The 21,182-nt window shown below is 56.5% G+C and overlaps 4 protein-coding genes across 4 annotated transcripts; 3 read left to right on the forward strand and 1 right to left on the reverse strand.

Annotated features, from left to right (window-relative positions):
• Positions 1 to 13: 13 nt before the first annotated feature.
• LOC113147283 (antifreeze protein Maxi-like) lies at positions 14 to 2,756 on the forward strand. The gene is made up of 4 exons (XM_026337332.1): positions 14 to 170; positions 356 to 744; positions 1,018 to 1,228; positions 2,593 to 2,756. Exons 1-4 carry the CDS (start codon positions 14 to 16, stop codon positions 2,754 to 2,756), a joined length of 921 nt encoding a protein of 306 aa, XP_026193117.1.
• A 1,027-nt stretch (positions 2,757 to 3,783) lies between these two features.
• LOC34622190 lies at positions 3,784 to 6,952 on the reverse strand. The gene is made up of 7 exons (XM_026337333.1): positions 6,804 to 6,952; positions 6,511 to 6,675; positions 6,178 to 6,395; positions 5,592 to 5,897; positions 4,635 to 4,958; positions 4,245 to 4,364; positions 3,784 to 3,983 (listed from the first exon to the last, which is right to left on the reverse strand). Exons 1-7 carry the CDS (start codon positions 6,950 to 6,952, stop codon positions 3,784 to 3,786), a joined length of 1,482 nt encoding a protein of 493 aa, XP_026193118.1.
• Positions 6,953 to 7,762: 810 nt separating this feature from the next.
• Positions 7,763 to 10,073, forward strand: LOC34622189 (probable monothiol glutaredoxin 2). Its single transcript, XM_026337334.1, has 4 exons — positions 7,763 to 7,822; positions 8,952 to 9,263; positions 9,477 to 9,536; positions 9,984 to 10,073. Exons 1-4 carry the CDS (start codon positions 7,763 to 7,765, stop codon positions 10,071 to 10,073), a joined length of 522 nt encoding a protein of 173 aa, XP_026193119.1.
• A 1,677-nt stretch (positions 10,074 to 11,750) lies between these two features.
• On the forward strand, positions 11,751 to 20,951 carry LOC34622188 (trichohyalin). Its single transcript, XM_026337335.1, has 8 exons — positions 11,751 to 12,858; positions 13,057 to 15,332; positions 15,566 to 17,306; positions 17,590 to 18,080; positions 18,365 to 18,628; positions 18,766 to 19,059; positions 19,268 to 20,480; positions 20,644 to 20,951. The coding sequence occupies exons 1-8, from the start codon at positions 11,751 to 11,753 to the stop codon at positions 20,949 to 20,951; spliced, it is 7,695 nt and encodes a 2,564-aa protein (XP_026193120.1).
• Positions 20,952 to 21,182: the final 231 nt, after the last annotated feature.

The following is a 21,182-nucleotide window of genomic DNA, read 5'->3' on the forward strand; positions in this document are numbered from 1 at the left end:
AAAGCGCAGTTAAATGTCGCTCGAGGCGTCGTCTGCAGTAGCTGCCGCAACGCCTGCACGCCCCGCTGCAGCAGCAGCAACTGCAGCACGAACGTGGAGAACATGTACAGCATGCACAGCAGCAGACGATACAGCAACTTTGCCGGCTGCAGCAGCAGTCCTATACGGAGGCGAAGCTCGAATCCTGCGCCCTCGGTTACTTCTGCCACTCTACGGATCGCGGCTGCTCGCATTAATGCGTCCACACCGCAAAACAGACGTCTGCATGCAGCACCTTCTGCAGCAGCACCAGGAGCCGCAGCAGCAGTCGGCAATGGAAAGGGAGGGGTGAGAAGCGTAAATCCGCAATCTGTAGCTACAGCTGCAGCAGCACCAGGAGTTGCAGCAGCAGTCGGCAATGTAAAGGGAGGGGTGAGAAGCGTAAATCCGCAATCTGTAGCTACAGCTGCAGCAGCACCAGGAGCCGCAGCAGCAGTCGGCAATGGAAAAGGAGGGGTGAGAAGCGTAAATCCGCAATCTGTAGCTACAGCTGCAGCAGCACCAGGAGTTGCAGCAGCAGTCGGCAATGTAAAGGGAGGGGTGAGAAGCGTAAATCCGCAATCTGTAGCTACAGCTGCAGCAGCACCAGGAGTTGCAGCAGCAGTCGGCAATGGAAAAGGAGGGGTGAGAAGCGTAAATCCGCAATCTGTAGCTACAGCTGCAGCAGCACCAGGAGCCGCAGCAACCCCCACAGCCCGTGCAGTGGTAGCTGATCACATGCTGTCTCTGCATCATGAGAATCGATCGTATGGTTTCTTTAAGACGTTCCCCCAGCAAGAGCTTGCCTTAAGGATGCAGCAGCAAAGGCCTTTGAGTGCTCAGAAAGAGCAGCGGAATGAGCAGCACGAGTTCAGCCATCAAGGAGGGCGTCCCCCTGCATGCATGTGCTTCTGCTGCTGTCAAGAAACTGCAGCATCGGATGCAGCCACGCTGTGTGCCGACATGAAGGAGCGCTCTGCGTGTAAAGAGGGAAGCAAGCAGTCACAGGCTGATGACCTCCCTGCGCAAAAGGAAACAATTCGTGATGGGAAAGGCTGCAGGTGCAGTGCTGCCCATCATCACCTTAACCTGCAGGAAGCCGCTGGGGGGGCAGTACGAGCGGCTAACACCCATACTTCTCCTAGCGCTGCAACTGCAACTGCAACTGCAGATGCTGCCGCTGCATCCCCCCCCCTGTTGAGAGGACGCCGTATGTCTACAGGCTCCTTGAGGAGTCTTGAGGCTTTTTCGCCGGTCGAAGGCGCAGAAGAGACGCCATGCTCCGTGCTGCTGCTGCCCTCCCACTCAGCAGCTGATGCTGCTGCTGCGCGAGAAGGGGGGCTTCTGCAGCAGCAAACGCGAGCAGCAGCAGCACCAACACCAGCTGGAGAAGGTGGAAACGCTGCTGCTGCTGCTGAAGTGGTGATGAATGACCATACATACGTGCACCAGCAAGGATACTGTAGAAGAGCTCGTCTGACGCCGTCCTTCAATCCGGCTGCCCCCAGCAGCGGCGCTGCGATCGCTGCTGCGATTACTCCTCCTGCAGCTGCCTGCTGTTGTGCGCAACTGCAGCAACAGCAGCAGCTGCAGCAACAGCAACAGCGACTGCAACAGCAACAGCGACTGCAACAGCAACAGCAACAGCAACAGCAACAGCAACAGCAACAGCAACTGCAACAGCAACAGCAACTGCAGGAACGGAGGAGGAGCGGTCTAGCCATTACGGCTGCTTCTAGAAAGGAGATCGGGATGCAATCGTTTGTCGGTGCTGCCTCAGTTCCGCAACAGTCGGGAGGCGTACAGGCCAGACAGCATCTCCCGCACTGCCATAGGAAGCACATTGTGTTGCTGCATCCGACCGCAGCAGCAGCAGAAAGCAGCAGCAGCAGCAGTAGCACCTGCGCTGTAGGGTCGGCACGCCTCCCCTCCAAGATGCCGATAACCTCAGAAGCTGCGGCAGTCGCGGCTCAAGGCAGCGCTGAGGGCGATTGCGCGTCTCCGCCTTCCTGCGCTCCTGCATCCAGCAGCAGAGACTTGCAGCAGCAGCAGCTTCAGCAGCATTCCGACGGTCCATGCAGGCCGCATGCAGCGACCTCGGTGCTGCCGCCTTGCCCCCACCGCTGCTGGGAGTCTGCAGCACTCTTGCAGCAGCAGCAGCCTCCGCTGGCAGCGGCTGCCGTTCCGCGGACCGTAGGCTGCTGCGCTCATGATGACTGCCGCAGCGCGAGCATTCGGCAACGGCAACTGCAGCACCCCCAACAGCAGCACCAGCAAGCCCATGTCTTTTATCGGCGGCATTGCTCTTGCGCAGCGAACTCTGCTGCTGCGAACACCCAGCGCTGCAACGATGACACTCTTAGTGTAAAGGCCAAACAACTGCAGACTCCCCTGCGGCTGCAGAGCCAGGCACGCCACGAACGAAACGCCCTGCAAGATCTGCCGAGTCGATGCTGCAGCAGCAGGCCGTGCAGTGCACCTGTCGCGTGCAGTGGTCCCCAGGAGGAGGGGGAGAGGCAGCAGCAGCAGTCTTATCCCTTCGCCTTCGTTCCTAGACATGCGTGTGCCACAGAGCGTCGTCTTCTGCAACATGCGAAGCAGCAGCAGCCAACGGCGCATCAGCATGTGCTGCGAAAGCAGCACCGCTGTGCGTGGGAGCTGAGGCAGCCCTCAGGCGTGCCCCCCTTGGGGTGTCTGGACACCTCGCCGGGGCACCCAGCGTTGCTGACGCTTCTTGAGCATATGCATGCAGGAGGGCAGAAGCAGCAGCAAGTGGTGGATTTGCCGCCAAAGGGGGGGGAAAAGTCTGCGGCTAAGGAGAAGGCTGCAGGAGTGCCGCTCATGCCGGCTGCCCCTGCCCTCCAGTGGCCTCATGAACCTCGAATTGCTACCAAGTTTGCCAATCAGCAGCAGCAGCACGTGCAGCAGCAGCTGCTGCCGGTGTGGAACGGCGGGGTTACACCGGAGCCTAGCTGGCACTGCTTGGAGGGCGGGCATCAGCAGCAGCAAATGCTGCAGCAGCAGCAACAGCAATCACAAGGTGTCATGCGGTTAGTGCAGCTGGCGGCTGCGGCCAGCCGCCAGCTGAGGGAAGCCGCTGGGGAGGAGGTCCCGTAAGAGAAAGGGCATGTACATGTACATATATATATACAATTACAGAGAATCCAACAAGGGTTCTCCTGCTGTATGTGGCCTAGATGAGAAATGCTGCAACTCGATACAGTGTAGTTGCAACAACCCCGCGCCTGCAAGGACTGTCTTTTTTCGCTACACGGCACAAAACAGCATACGTATGATGTTTTCATAAGCGGATGGAGTAGCGCAGCTGCATGCCTACTTAGACGGCGCTGCAACTCGGCTTGAACACGTGGCTGATATCGCTGTTGCGGAAAGATACGACGAAAATGAGAGTATATGCAAAGAGGGGTAACCTTGGGAATGCATCCGTTGCTGCAGGGCGACAAACTGCTGCAGCCCGCGAACAGGATACAAGGAGAAACGAAATAGGTCGGACAGGTATACCCTGCCCTTTGGCAGGCGCACTAGGCCTCTAAATATGCATATCCTGCACTCCACCAGCAATCGATGTCAGTGCTGACATTAGAGAGCTACATCAAGCGGAACTGCCGCCAGTGCATCTGGTGTGTCTGATGTGTCACTAGCCGTGCTGTTGTTCTAGTTCGGCCGTGTCTGCGGTTAGACCAAGCTAGCTGGCCTCCGCCAGAAACGCAGACTAGCGAAGGGGTTCGTTTGTCAGCATCTAGTTCATTCTCTAAGGTCGTTGAAGTGCTCCCTTGTCAAGCATTTGACGCCGCGACTCCTCCGGATCCAGCTTCCTTTGGCCAGAATGACGTCAATGCCTTCCCTTAGCGACACCCCAGGGGGAGGCGGTACGATTCCAGAGGGGCCCAGAGCAAAAGCGGCAAAGGCTTCGCCCTTGGCAACTGCATTGAGGGCCGAGGCCACTGCACAGTACAGACAGCGCGCGGGAAAAGGCGGCAGAGGTGACTTGAACGAATTGCCGTCGGGTGTGCAGAGCAAACAAGGGTAAGGGAGCAAAGGAAATGCGCGCAGTAGACAGCATTTGGCGAGATGTGCGCAGAACTACACTGAACACAAAGAATCTCCCCGCGCTGCCGCCAGTGGCAAGTGCCACGAGGCATGCTGGGGGTGTCGGGAGAGATGGAGTCCGCGTGCAATGGAGGAGGGGCGTGCATGTATCTCACTACTATCGACCACATGTATAAGCGTCCAGTCCGGGAGGATGGGCTCGACGGCGGAGCGCAGCTCCTCTGTAGACACCACGACGGCGATATTTTTGCCGGACTCTGTACGCACGAGAGCGAGGAAGGGAGGAAGCAGACACTCCTCGGGCAGTTGCACTTAGCAAGACGGCTTCACAAGACGCAGCCTCGGCTTCGGAGAGGCGGCCACACGCTAAACAGGAGGCGAGAGACTCGGCAGACGTGCGAGAACGGGAAGCGACAAGCATGACGGCGAATTAGCGGCCTTCGCCAGCCGTCCAACTCTCAAGAGCGCACAAGAAAAGGTGGCGGTTCCCACTAAGGACGCTCATCCGAGGCATAGCGAAGGCTGCTCACCTTCGTTGTAGGCGCTGGTTAGGGCATCTATGAGGCCTCCAAATGTATCGGTCTCCCCGTCTCTCGTGTACGTGAAAAGAACGGCTCCCACGACAGGGCACGTCATGTAGAGAAAGGAGAGGGGATTGGCAGTATTGAACGCAACGGAATCCTTGGTGACTGTTTGGCTATTCTTATGAGCTAACAAAAAGTATATATCCGTCATATCGGCATCTCCCACTGCCACAGCGGCCTGCGCCTCCTCTACACTGTTGTAAAACAGGTATGTCACGGTTACATTCACACCATAACGCCTGGATATGACTTTCCAAATACTCCTGAGATAATCAGGAAAGAAGCCTGCGAGAAAGAAACACCGCACAGCTGACTGCGGGCTGACATCGGGGATACGGATACAAGAGGCCTCCCGTAGTAGAACTGCCCCCAGCCGCAGCCTACAGGAGGCAGCGAGAAAAGCGGCAAGGGGACGCTGTCAACAAGCCAGCGCCGCTTCGAGCGTAGAGCTCGTGGCGTGCGCTCGACACGCGCGCCTTTCGGAATGCCACATCAAACTAGAAATTATGATGCGCTCATGCAAGTATGTATGTGTATTGAATTCAGAAGAAGCGACAAACATGAAATACGAAGTATTCACACTGCATTCATGGCAATGCATAAATAGCTCAATACAAATAGGATCCCGTATCTACGAAGAGGGTCGAATAGACACTCGAGAAATAGGTGCACGTGCTTCATGATGTATCAGGAGCTGCAAATCTTTTGAACTCCCCCTGAGTCCTCCCTGTGAAGCACTCGTGGCGCTGCCCCTTGCCTGAATACGTAGATGGTGGTGAGCCAACGACACAGGGGCACACACGAAATTGCGGGGCAGCTCCACAGAACCCGCATGCATGCAGCCTCGAATGCAGCGCAGTAGAGAAAGAGGGATGACGAAGCCCATCCCTCTTCGATGGAGGGTGTGGTACTGCTGACCTGTGGCGGGATTTTCTGTGAAGTTTCCAGCTGCACCCTTGTTAGATTTCAAAAAGCCCTCCTCGTCTGTCCTGCCTATTCCCGCTACTCGCACAGTGCCCGTTAGGAGGATCTGTTGCAGCAGATCATCGGGGAGGAGGCTGTTTCTCTTAGGCCAAGGGAGTGAGGAGTGGCCTCCGACAGGCGCAGGCATGCCCCAGACAGAGGGTGCTGGAGGGGGCACAGTGGGACCGCACACCAACACTGGAACGTAGAAATTATCCAGTTCCCATAGGGGTAGAAGGTAGTCCGTCAGCTCTCGAGAACCTGCAGGCAGTGAGAAAGACCGTATGTGCACATTTGATGGAAATACACATACTTGCATGCACTGCGCGGGCATGCAATTATGCGATCTTAGACCGGTTCTTAGTATGAATGCGTTTTGTCACACTACGGAATATTCATGCGCAGCACCTCTCTATAAGCGGCACACATGCATGTTTCTCCTCGGGGGCTCCCCGCGAGGAGAAGCGTCAGCATTTTCGGGCATATTCGCCGCAGTAGTTTGGCAGGCCATCCATCCAGCATGCTCTGCAAGTTTGCGCACCAATGACGTGAGAAATGGCTGCATTGACTGCATCCCTGAGGTGCTGCGTGCAGATTTCAGATTCTGCATCTGCGGCATCGGAATCCTCGAGCAGTCCCGGGAGCGGCGCGCTGTTCGCCAGGGGCGATGCAGAGGATGGCACTGCCCCTGCAGGTGTATTGACAGCATCACTGGTGGTCTTTTCGGTTAATGCCAGTACACCGCAGAAAACGCCAAAGCTGCAGAGAATCAAGACCCCGGGGAGCCTCTGCAGAAGAGTAGTCCCAACAGCGCCGATTCGCATGATCATCGAAGGACTGCGTCTCCGCATTCTGCGCGTTGGACGGCCACCACCGTCTCGCTAAACGATTAGACAGCAAAAACCAAAGAATTCCCAACGCCACACGCTGGAAGTGTCGGGAAGGAGGCGTCCAACGAGGGTTACAAGCCCCAGCACGGGAGCCTCGGACCGCCACTGCGCGCTGCTCCGCGAAACGACAACAACCGTCCAGTGCAATCCTTGAGGCCAAAAGTTCGGGGATTTGGGGTGAAAAAACACCCGAGGATCGCGAAGCGTCGACGATTTACACAGCGGAGAAGGCAGACGGGAACAAAGGACTCACCAGAGGGCAGGTGGGAAATCCTACGGGGCTGTGCTGCCATCCTCAGCCAGCAGGGGTCGTGCTGCTCTTGCACCGTCCTTTTCGAAGACACGGTGACATAAGCAGCGGCCAAAACTGCAGCCTTCGTGTGCGAGCCTGCTTCCTCCGTGCGGCGGCCTTATTGCTAGATTCATGAGTCTGTGCTTTTTTCATCTCCCGCAGCACCTCGCCTTCTCCAGACCCTCCCTCGAGAGAGCGGCACGTCCAGTCCAATCGACTACAGCGTTGTGTGGGGTGCTGCCTCTTGCGGCGTTTCTCTCAACTTCTGCGGCGCGGAAAACGCTTCTCCCTTGCCATCTCTCTCAGACTTTCCTTGCCGAACGCGTCTTGAGGGCACAAGCATCGCCGGGCAGAGGGCAGACACCTCGACTCCCCTACAGAGTGAGAGACAGAGAGAAAGAGAGAGGAAAAACACGCCTTCTACGCACTTGTACGCACCTATATAGACGCAGGCAGTGCCATCCACGCAGCCACAAGACCCTTGGTGCCCACTTTCAGGGGCCGCCTCGCGTAGCACCGCTTAGAATTCGGCAGCCACGCAGCTTGAGAGGTTCCCCCAGAGTGAGATGGTGGCACAGCCCTCCGCATCCCAGGCGTGCCTGCCGCTGCGCCTCACAACTCGAACCGCCAAGCAGCAAAAATCGGCTCTATTTATGATACTGCTTCTGCTGCGTGGCTGCGGAGAGACGCACCAAAGCTGCACCGCGTGAGAAGCCTACACGGCTCTGCTAGAGCGCCAGGGGGTGGATGGGTGTAGCACCTTCTGGCATCGTGCTTGATGCGTGCGACGTTCGCAGGAAGAGAGCGAGAGAAAGAGACAGACAGACAGACTCGTTTGCATTTTAGGCGACGCTGTGAAGGCGGCACCAAAGAGCCTTTCGTCGGAATAGGCGCAACGAGAAACAGGAGGTATCTTGAGACTTTTCTCGTTCCCGTTAGAAACAATGGCAGAACTTGAAGGTCCTGGGGCGTATAGCGCCTTCTGTGGTGAGAGGGGGCCAAAGGCCGTCTTCTTCGTCTCTCGAGGAGACGCCCCTTCCGAGCAGCTGCTGCAGCTGCTCCCCACCTTGCAGCAGGTGCGTCAAGATCCCCTCTTCCCCTGCTACGCAGAATCGTCTCTTCGCTCCCCCTTCTTTCCCGTGTCACGAGCCTCCCCGCGCAGCTAGTGTCTGTGCATGTGCGAATCCGTGGGGTTTGGCTTTGGCCATAGGACACCACCGACGCGAATATCCGTCGAAAGGCGTGTTGCTGTGCCTTGCGTGCTGTAGCTTCTCGCCCTGCCACGCACGCTCCCTCTCGAAAGCTGTCCCCCCTACTGCGCCTCTCTGCGCCTTGTTTTGCTAGCACGGCCTCATCTGCCGCGGTTTTCTCGCCGCCTACAGCGGATGCATGCATCTGATGCATGCATCGATTGCCTCTTTTATGGCTCTGCGCTGTTTCTTCGTGTTCTCAGGACTTCCCAGCAGTGGCACTCGGGCATATGGATGTTTCCAAGGCATCTACATGCCTCCTTGCAAATGCTGGCGTCTCCCGGCATCCCACAATCAACTTTCTCTGGGTTAGTTCGTAGAGAGCTGCTTTGCGCAGTCTTGCAGGGCCTCTCCCTTACGGCGAGGTGCCGCTGCCTCGCTGCCTGGTCATGCCGTGCCGCTCTCTACACCAGCGCTGCGCTTCCCTTTGGTGGTGCCACCGTCTCTCCGTCCCCTTGCTCCCACTGAGTCTGCTCCACGGAAAGCTCCGAATGCTCACGCTCCCTTCTTGCCGATGCATTTGTCGCTTCTTTCCAAGCTCCTGCGAGGTTATCTACCTCCCTCTGCGAGTATATCTCCCTGTCACCTGCAAAGCTGCTTGCTTCCGGCTTTTATGCGCCGCTGGCAACGCTTCTGGCAACGCTTCTGAGGCGGTCGTTTTTCTGCCAGGCACTGGAGGGCTGTTTCTGCGATTGCGGCTTCCTTTTGCTCCACCTAGCGGTGCATGCACTGTGATTCAATTATCCCGGGCCTTGCCTCGTCCTGCCCGTTGCTCTCTCGCGGCTTTCGAGATTCCCCTATTCTGTGTTCTCGCGGCTGCTGCTGGGAGTGTGGGATGTCTTGGAGCATTTCGTGCGTTTTCTTCTTGCGTTTGCTTCTTTAGGACGTGCAGCAGATCGGGCAGTTAGTGGGGAGCGACGTCCCTTGTCTGGTCAGCTGCCTGGGGGCCCTGAGTGCAGGAGGAAGCGCAGCAGCAGCACAAACGGCGCTGCAACAGCAGCTCGGTGTTCCCGTAGAGACGGAAGAGCAGCTCAACAAGCGTCTCGCCGCCTTGGTCCGTCAGCAGCCTGTGATGCTCTTCATGAAGGGCAAGAGGGAAGCCCCTTTTTGTCGCTTCAGCAAGGCCGTCTTAGCGCTCCTAGAAGAGCAGGGTGTTAAGAATTTCGGAACGTTTGATGTCTTTGAGGATCCATCGGTAGGTAGCTTATCGTCTTCAGGTAGCTCAGAGTCTTCGCGTCGCCTCTTGCTTCTGCGGCTTCCTGCTTGGCTGCTCTTCGTTCTTCTGGCGCTCCGTTCTTTGCCTGCTGCTGTGTCATAGTTCTTCCAAAACTCCAGGTTCACCTCCCACTGTCGCGCATATGTATGCTGCATGCCCGACGCCAGTATTTGCGGGGTGCGTGCTGCTTAGGTTCGGGAGGGCCTCAAGAAGTTCTCAGACTGGCCAACGTATCCACAGCTCTACGCCAATGTGAGTTACAGCAGCTACCGCCTCTTGATGTTTTTCATTTGTGCTAGCGCGCACTTTGACAGTCCGGCTGTTGTCTGTGCATGTGATGTCTCGTCTGTGCCTTGGCATTTGTCTGTAGCACGTAGGTATAAGCTCGTATCTTGCCGCTTGCATGATGCCCTTCGGCGCTTGCATCCACACAGCCCCTCTTTCGGTCTTTCTCTTTCTCTCCCTCGATCTGTTGCTGCCTGACGCTTTTCGTGTCAGCTTTTCTCAAGCACGCAGGTCGAAGGTCAGACGAATGCTAAACTCGCACTAACGCTTGCATGACGCCTTGTTTGCCGTACGGGGAAACCCCTCTCGCTTGCATGCTGTCAATGTCTTGCTGGCTGTCTTCCCTTGTCTGTTTTTATGGCTGCCCATCAGTCAGTGTGAACGTGTGTCTGCCCGTGCGTGCACCCTGCGTAGGGGGAGCTGCTAGGGGGAATAGACGTCCTCAAATCTATGGTTGCTGATGGCACTTTCAAGAGCGCGCTTCCACCTGAAGCCTTCTTGTAGGGCACAGACCAAGCGGGCATGACACGGCGAGTCACGCGCACTAAGATAGCTAGCAACGGGAAGACCAGACATTTGGCAGTCACGCGATAGGGATATTAGTACGTACAGAGCCTCCGCATGTGACGGGTGGGGGGGAGGGTGCAAAGGAGGGGAGGCGTGGAGGAAGGGCCTCCGGCAACGTGGCCCTTGTAAATAGCCCAGAGGACTTCAATGGATGCCCACTTTTCGGTGAGGGATGCTTCATATGGTGCAAGGGTGTGAGGCTCTGGGGGGCAGAACTGCTGGTTGTACTACAGCAGATGACCCTCTGTTGCAAACAAACCAAACTTGCTTTTATATGATCGGCTCTTGGCCACCTCGGGCGGCAGCTGGTCTCTGAGCCCCTGCTATCATCTTCTCATTAAAATCTTATTTTTAGGTGGGGGTGCTGCCCCTCCCTGAGCACTTACACCACAGCATCTTTAGGCTGTGACGCAGTAGCAGTACTAGACTGGAGGCGGGACGTTGCGGCATTCATGAAGCGCAGCATAGGGCACCTCTAGAGCCTTCTCTTATCTGTTCGGCCCCGGTTCTCCCCCCATAAAGCTCCAGGGTCCTTTCTCCCACGGGTGGGGTACCGTTAGACAGCTGGAAACTGCTTCAAGCTTCCAGCTCCTCCTATGTACGACCATGGCGTACGCAGGGTGGCGCTTGTCTCTAGAGCAGCGGCCACTGCCTGCCCACGTGTGCTAGAGAGTCAGAGTTGTGGATGCTGCCTCCCCTGGCAGTATGTGCTCCTGCTTGCCGTGTTTAAAATTATACGGCACGGTGGCATGCATCTAGCCTGTTTCGTGGTACTTTGCTGCCTTGAGGGTGCACTGCTTTTAGGGTCCAAGGCCTTTAGAGAGGCAAAGAACCCTCTGATATTCTTAGGGAACGCACGGAAACAATGTGTGTGGAGCATTGTTGCTGCCGTCCGTGGGGATGTGCCGGCGGATTCAGGAGAGCACCTTTGAGCACCCATACGAAACGGTCGGAGGACGGGAGCAAGGAGCCTCCTCTGTAGTTTCCGGAGCCCCGCTCCCGCAAACCTGATGAAAATTTCATGAAAATATCGAACGTAGACGGCGAAAATCGCAGCGCTGAAAGCCGCTCCTGCGGGTGAGCCCACTGAGGCGCAGCAGCAGCAGTACCTATGGCAGCAGCAGCCGCAGCAACACACACACATCTTAGGGGCAGCAGGCTCGTTAGGTGTTGCCATCATTCTGCGTGCATTTTCGCAGCGTCTAAGCCAATCATCCTTTGTGAATTGTTTTGTTCATGTTTTCCGTGTACCAGAAAGAGGGAAGCTGTCTTTCTCTAGTGTGCGCATCCCCCTTGGATGGGTGCCTTCCACAGGACTCGTCGGCAATGACCGGTGGACTAGGCCGGCTCGTCTATGGCTCTCTCGGAGTGAATTGCAGGGTGTCTTGCTGCCTTCCGCTTGTCTTCTCTATGTGCGTGTAAAGATACACCCACTTGCGCTGAAGGGGGCTTTTGAATGCCTCGTTCAGGCCCGTGCAAAGCTCGATTTGGGGGGCTGACTCCGGCTTGCTGAACCTACCGCTGGTGAGGCCTTGCCCGATTCTTCTCCCGCGGAAGAAGCCTCTAAGATCCCAGAGCCGGGATCTTTGCGCGATTTGCCCTCATCCATGAGCGATGAAGCCCAGTTCTTCCTCCGCCTCGGCGTCTCCTCGCTCCGGAGTTCTCCGTGACTTGTCTCCCTCCTCGGTCCAAAGAAGCCCTAGAGGGGAGAGAAGACCCCGACACAGCGTCCGTTTTGCACCGCACCTGGTTCCTCCTGATGAAATGGAGGAATCCTCGGACGACAGAGCAGCAACAGCAGCAGGAGCAGCGCTGCCACGCCCTCCGCCTGCATCGGGGAGGCACGCAACGCAGGCCCTCGAGGGGCAGCAAGCCCAACACTTGCCTGCGGCTGCCGCCTCCAGTGCACACACAATGCAGCCTTCAGAAGCTCCGAGGAGCTCTGTTGCCGCTGGATCAAGAGCTCTCTCCCCCCTTGAAGCCTCCTCCGCCGCGGCGGGAGCGGCGAAGTCTCGAAGCTCCTCGGAAAGTCAAGCCCGCGGCAACGCGCCCTCCCAAAACCTCCCAGGGGGCTCACACCTCTCGGATCTACAAGATCTGGAGACTTCCGCGGCAGTGTTTCGCACAGGTCTTTCGCAGCTGATCAACTCCTTCTCAGCAGCGACCGAGAGGAGTGCCGGCAGCCTTGCTGCGGCCTCCCCAGCTCGCGAACCTGCTGCTCAACTGGCGAAAACGGCTTCCTCGTCCTCCTCTTTATCCGCATCACCAGAACAGCTCGAAGCCACGCAGCCTGTTCCCTCTCTAAGGCCCTCCCTCATGTCTCACACAGGAGACCCCCAGGGGCCTGACGTGCCTGTGCTCTCGAGCTCCTCGTCCTTCTCTCTCCTTGCACAGCCGGAAGCAGCGCTTGTTTCGCCGCAACCGCCGTCCGATGCACGAGGACGTCAGAGAAGTCCGATGGCGAGCATCACGAGCTCTTTCCCGTGCTCGCCGTCTTCATCAGCCGCACGAACCGAAGCCAAAGGTGCCCTGGCCGCTACTCCGGCAGCAGACGGAGCTCCCGTGCAATCTCTCTCACCCACTCTGCCTGCTGAAAAGGCCCCCAGGTCGCCTAGAGACGACCGTCGAGCCGCTCCCAGGCTGCTCCTCTCAGGAGTATCGGCCAGGCCCCAAGCCTCCACTGCGCAACCGTCCCGCCTGCTGTTTGCAGAGTCCTCTGCTGGTGAAAACAGCAGCAGCAAGCGCGAAAGCAGCAGCCCTCGTGAAAGGAAAAGCAGCAACAGAGGCTCTCAGCAGCAGCGAGGGTCGCCAGCGCCGCTGCCGCCGCAACAGCAACAAGAGTCGGAGCAGAGGCATGGCGAACATTCAACACCACTGACCCTGCTGCCCTCGCTGGCCTCCTCGGCGCTTTCCAGTGTAGCCGACGACGCAGCATCTACCTCAGTCTCAAAAGGTAAACGCAGTGTCGTTGAGCCCGGATCCAGCAGCAATGTGCGTAGCAGTGGAGGCGACAGCCTTCTTTGCAGCCCCTCCAGTGCCGCTTCAGCAAAAGGGCATGCACGTCCCGCTGAGAGCTCCAGCTCTTCAGGAAAAGCCACAAAGCCACGCACGGGCACCGATCGGCTGTCGTACTCCTGGGATTCTCTTCTGGACGCCTCGTCCGACGGCTCAGGGAGCTCATCAGACGAAGAAGGCACTGAGAAGACTTCCAGGAAGGCGGCAAGGGACGAGAAGATTCAGAGCGCTCGAGATTTCCCTCCGTCCTCGAGAAGAAGTACTTCGTCTTTGGGTGAAAGCGGTAGCGGCAAAACAGAGGAGGCACAAAGACAGAGGCCACAACACACGCAGTCGCTTGCCAGTGTGCATGCAGATGCAGTGGAAAAGCCCCGCAGAGGGCTCTCTGACGGCAGCAGCACCAGCAGCAACAGAGGCTCCCGATTTGGCCATTCAGCCCCTCCTGGCGTGTCTAAAGGCGACGTGTCTCGAGACCTTATGCAGCAGCAAATGATGTTGCTACCACGGCAACAGCAGCTCCTGCAACGCAAGCTGCAGGGGGGGGGCCCATACCCGGGTCGCGCACTGATGGTCGATGAGAGACTCTCGTGTCGCGTGCCTCCTGGTTGTGGGCAGCAGCTGCAGCCGCATTCTTTTCCGCAGCCTTTCGACATGCGGAAGCAGAATGAGGTGCTGGTGACGGAGGAGGAGCGAATTATGGCTGCGCTGGCAGCAGCGGCAATTCGGCAGCAACAGCAACACAGGCAGGCCGCAGCACTACTGGATGGGCAGGTGGCTGTACAGCAGAATGAACTGGAAATTATCCGTATGCAAATGGGAAACATAAGGGCTGCCCTCGAAAGTTGTCGTGCTGCAGCAGCTGTAGAGAAGGAGGAGTTTCTACAATTGACTGCCGAGCTGCGGCAGCACCGAGCCATGGGCACTGGCGAGTTCGGAAGCCGATTTACAGCCAGGCAGAGGCTCATGGCGCTCCTTCAGCAGCAGCTACAGCACTTCGATGAGATGGAAGCTAAGGCCAACTTGCAGCGGCAGAAAAGCAACGCATTGCTCCAGCAGCAGCAGGAGGCTCGCACCGAAGCCATGGTCAGTTTGCAGCAGCAGCAACAACAACAGCAGCAGCAGATGGCAGCACACCAGTCTGCCAGGCTGTCCAGTAGCCTGTTGCAAAAGCAGAAGCTGAGCAGTTCAATCGCGCTCACTCAACAGAAGGAAGCTGAGTTGAAGGAGAAGGAGGAGAAACTGAAGGCAGATTTGAAGCGGCAGCAAGAGGAGTATATTGCTGAACACAAGCGACTCTTGGAGGCGCAGCAACTCGAGGCTGTCGCTGCTCTTGAAACTGAGCGCGAGCAGCAAAGGGAGCAGCAGCAGGCCCTTCTCGAGGAGTACCAGCGGCAAATGGATGAACTTCAGAGCTTGAAGGAGCAGCAGGAGCAACAGCAGCAGCACCTGGAGCTAGAACTAGAGCAGCAGAGGCAGCTGCTGCTGGAAGAGCAACAACAGCTGGAGGAGGCTCACAGGCAGCAGCGAGAAGAGCTGGAGAGAGAAATGCAACAGCAAGAGGAGCTGAAGCAGCAGCTAATCGACGAACACCAGAAACAGCAAGAGCTGCTCTTCCTGCAGCAGCAAGAACTTGAACAACAACGCCAGCAACTGCTGGAAGAAGAGGCGTTCAGAGCGTCCGAGTATCAGAGACAGACTGACGAGCTGCAGCAGGAGCACCAGACACTAGAGCAGCACGAATTGGAGGTGCAGCAGCAACGTGACGAGTTGCTGAGGCTGCAGCAGGTCGTTCAGGAGCAGCAGCAACTGCTGTTGCTGCAGCAGCAACAGCAGCAACAATACCAAGAAGAGCTGAAAATCGAATTTGAAAGGCAATTGCAGAACGAACGTGAGCAAATGCAGCAGCAACAAATGCAGCCACAAGAAGCAAAAGAAAAAATCCTAGAGGGGCAGCAGCAGCAGCTCTTGCAGGAGCAACAGAGGCCACTTCTACCAGAGGATCAGCGTGAGCAGTTGATGCAGCAGGCTGCTCTGCAGCAAGAGCAAATTACAAAACAGCAGAGAGAAGTGCTGCAACAGCAGTTGCAAGGCCAACCCCCAGGCCGCGCACAAGACGCTATTGTACTTTTCTCTCCGACTGCGACAAAAGATGAGCAGAGGCTGAAGATTCAGGAGCTAGAGGTACTGCGCCAGCGCGGGAGAACATGCACCTCATTTCTCCCTTTTCCTGTGAAATACACCCGGAGCTAATGTTGCGTTGCTCTGCATCCCATGCTACGCCTTGGCTAACCGCTGCTGCTTGCTTCTCTGTGTCTGAACGGTCTGCCTTTGCCAATTCGACTCTGGCGTGTCTATCGATTGTTTGACTGCACCCCTTCGGAACTCCCCACTGCTTTCGTCTGCCCCTTTCTCAGAAAGCCATAAGAGAACAGTACATGGAGCTGGAGGCCTCTAGAAATCTCCCTATTCCCAAGTCTGTACTGCAAGAGCGTTCAAAGCTGATGCTGCAGCAGCCTTCACAGCACCTTGACGGCTTGCCCCCTGCTCTCTCTCCTGTTACCACCCTTCCGAGCTCTGCGCTTGCCCCCACTGGACTCCCTCATTCGCCAGCAGTCAAGCTGTATGAGCCAGAAGAGGCCGCAGAACGCGAACACTACAAGGCCCTTAACGAGGAGCTGCAAAAGCTGTGCGTTAGCTTGCAGGCGCAGGTGTTACAGCTACACCAGCAACAAGAGCAGCAGAAGGGCAGCCCCCTCCAGCAGGAGCAGATCACTTTTGCGTCTCAAAAGCTGTCTGAGCTGGAAGCGTACGCAAAGGCCCTTGAAAATCAAAACAAGGAGCTCCTAGCGACGGCTGAAGAAGCCCTACAGCAGCAGCGGCAGCAGTATGAAGAACGGGAGCAGCAGCTGCAGCAGACGATGCAGCAGGAGCTTCAACAGCAGGTACAGCAGCAGAAGGAAAAAGCGCTGCGCGAACGACAGCTTATGCAGGCGTATTTTGAAGAGGAGTACAGCAAGGTAGTGGCGCAGGCAATGGAAGGCCACCAGGAGCTGAAGCGGACTCATGGATTGCTGGAGGAAGCACAGGCATCCCAACAGGGGCTGGAAGCTCTTCAAGAGCAAACCAAAGTGGCGCAGGAAGCGGCCCGTCGCTACGCTGCAGAGTACTTGGCAGCCACGCAAGAAAAAGAAGAAGCGGCTGCCAAGGTGCGGGAGTCGAGGGCTCTGCACGCTGCAGTAGAGGAAGAGAAGGAGAAGCTGACGCGCTCCCTATCACTCCTGGAGGATGAGACAAAGCAGATAAAGCAGAATTTGGAGCAGGAAAAAGAGCGACTGCACACGCAGAAGGAGCAGGAGAAGAAAGCGTTGCTGAAGCAGTTGCAGCAGGAAAGAGAGCACATGAATCACGAGGCGCGACAAGTGCAGCAGCGCTTACTCGAAGAGAAGGAGCAGTTGATGCTGCAGCTGCAGCGGGAGCGGGACACGATGGAGCGACAGACAGAGAAAGAAAAGGCGCAGCTTGCTAAAGAGAAGGGCGAAACTGAGAGAGCGCATAGGGCGCTGCTGCGTAAGCTGGAGGCATCCACAAGCGAGTCTCTCGTGATGAAGCAACAGGCCGAGGCTGCAGACTTTGAGCGGAAAATGCTGGCTGCGAGGTGCGAAAAGCTGCAAAGAGAGCTGGATCAGCAGCAACAGCAGCAGCAGCAAATGATAAAAGAACGACACCGCAAGCTGGAGGCGCAGCTACACGAAGAAAGGGCTATGAACCAACAACACGCAGAACGGCTCAAGCGGCTTCACACCGAACAGCTCGAAGAGTTGCAGCAAAAATACGAAAACACAATTCAAACACTGCGGCAGAAAGGCACTGAAAAAGCCGAGAGAAAGGCGACTGCGCTACAGGCCAAACTCGCCACCCTACAAGGTGAGCAGGAGGAGAGAAAGCGCAAAATGCTTCTTCAGCACCAACAGGACCTCCAAAATGAGCGGCAGGAGCTCGAGAACGAGATGAAACGCTTAAAGCATGAGATTGCAGTGCAAAGAGAGAAGAGAGACGCCGAGGCAGAGTCATCTCGGGAGCAGTACAAGAAAGAGCGCGAGGACTTGGAGAAGCAGTGGCAGACAAAGCTGGATGAAGCGACAGAGCAGGTTCAATGTAAGTGCCAACACCAGCTTGCTGCACAGTACTGCGTGCTAATTGTTGTCTGGATGCCGCTCCCCTATTTTTGTTGAGTTTGCATTCCACTGCCAAAACAAGCACGTTCAGTGGGTGGGGTATTGCGTTCGCCTTTTTGTTTCTCCTGAGAGGGAGAAAACAAGAGCCCTGTTCGGACTGCTTCTCCTTGTCAGCTCACTACACGACCTTCGTTGCATTTTGCTGCTTTTAGCATAAACCTCCCTTGCACCCTATATTGCTTGCTCTTTCTGGTGTCCTGCAGCTCTAGAGGCACGCTTGAAGGAAGAGGCTCAGAAGCGGAAACAGGGGGATTTGTTTAGAAACGCTCTTACCCAGCGCCTCGAGAAACTCGGCGAGGAGGTGCAGGATTTGCAAAGGAGTATGGAGGAATTGTCCGCCAAATACGAGTCGGCGAAGAATAGCAGAGACAAGGCCCTGGCGAGGCACGAACACCTAGAGGACGAGCTGAATAGAACGCGCCATCAGCAGAAACAAAGCTTGCAGCGTGCGAAAGAGGCTGAGGAGCAGGCGCAGCTACTGCAGCAACAGCTGCAGCAGAAGACAAAACAGCTCGAGACAGCGAAGCAGTTGCACGCGAAAGTCAATGAGCAGCTCCAGGCTGCCAACGCAGATCTTGCAAAGAGGAGACAAAATATGCTAGCAGCAAATGAGAAGTTCAAGGAAATGCAGGACGCTCTTTCAGACGCATCTGCGGAAGCTTCGAAGAGACAGCAAGAAGCCGCTTCGTACAAGGTAAGCCACACTGCCTACACAAGAGACTTACCACGGCTATCCTAAGAGCCAATACACGCACAGCTCTCCGGAGTGCGTCTCTAGGAATGCTCAGAGTAGCATAGCACGTGTGCAGCGGACAGGGTGAGGAGCTGCAGCCGCAGAGAGCGAAGAGCTGCACCGACAGATTTTGCCTGTCCAATTACTAACATTTCTGAGCGATGAAATATAGCACGCTTCACATGCGTGCCCGCATGGCACATGCATTCACATTTGCGATATACTTTTGCTGTTTGACGCTGCAGAAACGTGTGCAACAGCGAGAGCAGATCATAGAGGAGCTGCAAGGCGAGCTGGAAATTCTTGATAAACGATACCAACAGACGCAGCAACAGCTAACGGCGGCAGCCTCAGCTCAGGCTGACGCAGCGCGTCTCACTGAAGAGGTGTCAGGCCTTAAAAGTGCCCTTGCAGAGGCTAAAAGCAAGCACCGCGCAGCTCATGAGGAAAATTTGGCCACGCAGGCAGCCCTGATGAAGCTTCAGAGAGAAGCGGAAGCAGAAAAAGATGTGCGCTCCGCAAGTTCGCATCCTTATCAAACAAAGCACCGCCACTCTATTTGCTCGGAAACACAAAGCTCTGAATCAAGGAAAGAAGTATTAGGGTGCTAGCTTTTAGGTTGCATGGCTTGTGATTCGCTATGCAGGATCTGAAGACCACTTCTGCTGTTGAGATTGAGGTGACGAAAGAAGAGTGCAGCGCTCTGTCTCAGCGACTGACTGCTGCGGAAGCCTTAGTCAAAGAATTGCGGGAAGCACATGCAGCGGAGAGGCAGAAAGCAGCAGCGGCATCGGCCGCTGCTACTGACGCAAAAGCAGCCGCGGCAACTGCAGAGGAGCGAGTCGTGCAGCTTAAAGAGCGCATCAATGCCCTGCAGCTCGACAAGAGCCGTCTGGAGATTGAGCTTAACCAAAAGAACCACAAAGCTCAAGAGGCCAGTGTACGTCCATGCCACAGCAGCGCCGGCGACTTCTGCTGCCATTTTCCGTTAGTACGAACAGACAACCGTCTCCTGCTCCGGCCAGGACCTGTGCCTTTGAAATTCCTTGCTGTTGAAAACCCCCTTTCGCAGACTGTCGGTCTGTCTTTGTATTATTTTGCCTACTCGATCCATGGATGTAGTGATTCTGGAGCTGTCTTTCATGCAGGCGGAGGCAGCAGCTGCGCTGCAGTCCATGCGGGCGTGCTTCACGGATTTCAACAGGCACCACGAACATATGATGAGGGATGTGATCGAGAACATTCGCAGCAAGGACCAAGGCGTCTCGTCTGCTGCGCCTACACGTGCGTCTCCTGCTGTAGACTCCTCAGGGGCAGCGGCTATCTCTGCGCAGGTCCAGCAGCTTAGTCAACAACTAGCAGAGCTATCTGTAAGGCAGCAGCAGCTAAGCCACCAGCAGTCCCTCACTGGTCAAGAAGGGACAGCAAATGTCGCCAGAGCAGCTGCATCATCAGCAGCGGCTGGTGACAACAACGAAGCCTTGCAGATAATCAAGCAGCTCGTGAGTCTTATAGCCACTCCCCACGAGCAGCGTCGGGCTCTCCAGCAACAGCAGTCGCCGCTGGAATCCACGTTCTCCGCAACAGCAGCAGCCGCAGCACCAACACCACCAGCACGGCTGGCACCCGGAGCAAGGCAAATATGCAGCAAAGTAATATCTTGGCTCCTGCGCCTGAGAGGCCGTGTGTCTGGAGTCTCTTTGCTACATGTGTTGCTCTCACTGCCTCTATCCATATGTGCTGAGGAGGTAGCAGAAGCCATTTGCAGTCTATCGGAGTACTTATCTCCTCTGCTTGGGCTTGAGGCCCTTGGCAAAGTTGTGTCTCCGCGCTCTCGGGCTGCTGCTCTCTGGGAAAAGGTCAGCCGCAGCAAGCCTGCGCAGCCTGCAGCAGAGGAACAGCTTCGGCAAGCAGTGCAGCTCATCCAACGGCGGGCAGCGGCAACAGCAGCGTCCCCGCTGCAGCAGCAGGATGAGGCGGTTGCGGCTCTACTGCAGGCAGCAACAGCAGCGCACCCGATGGCCCTTGTGCACGCAGCAAGGGGTCTAGGGCCCTTGCTAGACAGCAGCATCACGCTGCAGCTTTTGGGAAAGGCGAAGGCAGCGGGGGCCCCCACTATAGAGCTAGTCTCTGCGGCCTATCGCTGTCTACCAGAGGACCAAGCAATGGGATTCTGCAAGACACTGCAGACGCAGGAGAACCTCATCCTCCCTCAGCGCGAGCAACTCATTCTGGTGGACGAGGTACTGCAGCTCCTGCAGCAGTCACTCCAGCTCGCAACTATGGTGGAGAGGCAGAATAGCTCAGACGGCAAGCACCTTCAGTTCTCAGGACCGCCAGCATCACCCCCTCAGTATGGCGGTGAGCCTTCGAAGTTTTGCGGTGTAGAGACTCGTCATGCCCAGTGCTCTCTGTGAACAGTGTCATTTTCGTCAGCAAAACTGCGACATGTGCCTTCACGATGACTGCTTCTGCCCCTCGCCTTAACAGTGCGTGTTTTCTAAGTGTTTGTCTCTACCCGCAGGTGGCCTCGCGACGCCAGGCGCATATCCAGCTGCAGTTCCTCCTGCAATGCCTCCTGGGAGTGCAGCAGCTTTTCAAGTCCCGCAAGCGCACGTGCCTCGACGTGGACAATCAGTCGTATGCTGTTCAGGCACCGGAAGCAGTAGCCGTCTAGTTTCCCCCGTTAGTGCTCCTGCTCCTGGTACGCTAGCTGTGAGGGGCAAGGATAAAGCTTTTGTATGCCACTCACCACCCCGCACTTACGGCGTCAACGCACGCCTATCGTATGAACTGCAGCCAACGGGTAAGCCGAGTAAAGCAGCCAACTAGAACTCTACGGGTGCCGCTTCTCAACAGGCCTCGCATTTTTAAAGCAACATTCGCGAGACCCCGTGGCTGCGCTGTTGCCTCTAGTCAGTTGCTCCACGGGGAAAAACCCACGAAGCTTGCGGACGCCTAGAGGCGCCGCATTGCAATCCGTTTTCATGTAATAATAATAAACAGCGTCAAAAGCAACACTTCTAGAGCACCCGCAAGCAGAGTAAGATCAGCAAACCTAGT

Source organism: Cyclospora cayetanensis, unplaced genomic scaffold, assembly GCF_002999335.1.
Source record: "Cyclospora cayetanensis isolate NF1_C8 unplaced genomic scaffold, CcayRef3 CcayRef3_contig_178, whole genome shotgun sequence".
Classification (NCBI taxonomy): Eukaryota; Apicomplexa; class Conoidasida; order Eucoccidiorida; family Eimeriidae; genus Cyclospora; species Cyclospora cayetanensis.

Bases quoted from the DNA above. Each gene is read 5' to 3' on its own strand.
- LOC34622188 (XM_026337335.1), top strand. From the start codon at position 11,751: ATGAAGCCCAGTTCTTCCTCCGCCTCGGCGTCTCCTCGCTCCGGAGTT. The intron at 18,081-18,364 runs GTAAGCCACACT...TTGACGCTGCAG, and splicing joins AAGAAGCCGCTTCGTACAAG to AAACGTGTGCAACAGCGAGA. The intron at 18,629-18,765 runs GTGCGCTCCGCA...TTCGCTATGCAG, and splicing joins AAGCGGAAGCAGAAAAAGAT to GATCTGAAGACCACTTCTGC.
- LOC34622190 (XM_026337333.1), bottom strand. From the start codon at position 6,952: ATGAATCTAGCAATAAGGCCGCCGCACGGAGGAAGCAGGCTCGCACAC. The intron at 4,959-5,591 runs GTCAGCAGTACC...TCTTTCTCGCAG, and splicing joins CACAGAAAATCCCGCCACAG to GCTTCTTTCCTGATTATCTC. The intron at 3,984-4,244 runs GTGAGATACATG...TGTACTGTGCAG, and splicing joins TATACATGTGGTCGATAGTA to TGGCCTCGGCCCTCAATGCA.
- LOC34622189 (XM_026337334.1), top strand. From the start codon at position 7,763: ATGGCAGAACTTGAAGGTCCTGGGGCGTATAGCGCCTTCTGTGGTGAG. The intron at 7,823-8,951 runs GCCGTCTTCTTC...TTGCTTCTTTAG, and splicing joins GTGGTGAGAGGGGGCCAAAG to GACGTGCAGCAGATCGGGCA. The intron at 9,264-9,476 runs GTAGGTAGCTTA...CGTGCTGCTTAG, and splicing joins ATGTCTTTGAGGATCCATCG to GTTCGGGAGGGCCTCAAGAA.
- LOC113147283 (XM_026337332.1), top strand. From the start codon at position 14: ATGTCGCTCGAGGCGTCGTCTGCAGTAGCTGCCGCAACGCCTGCACGC. The intron at 171-355 runs GCGAAGCTCGAA...CGCAATCTGTAG, and splicing joins AGCAGCAGTCCTATACGGAG to CTACAGCTGCAGCAGCACCA. The intron at 1,229-2,592 runs GTATGTCTACAG...TGTGCCACAGAG, and splicing joins CCCCCTGTTGAGAGGACGCC to CGTCGTCTTCTGCAACATGC.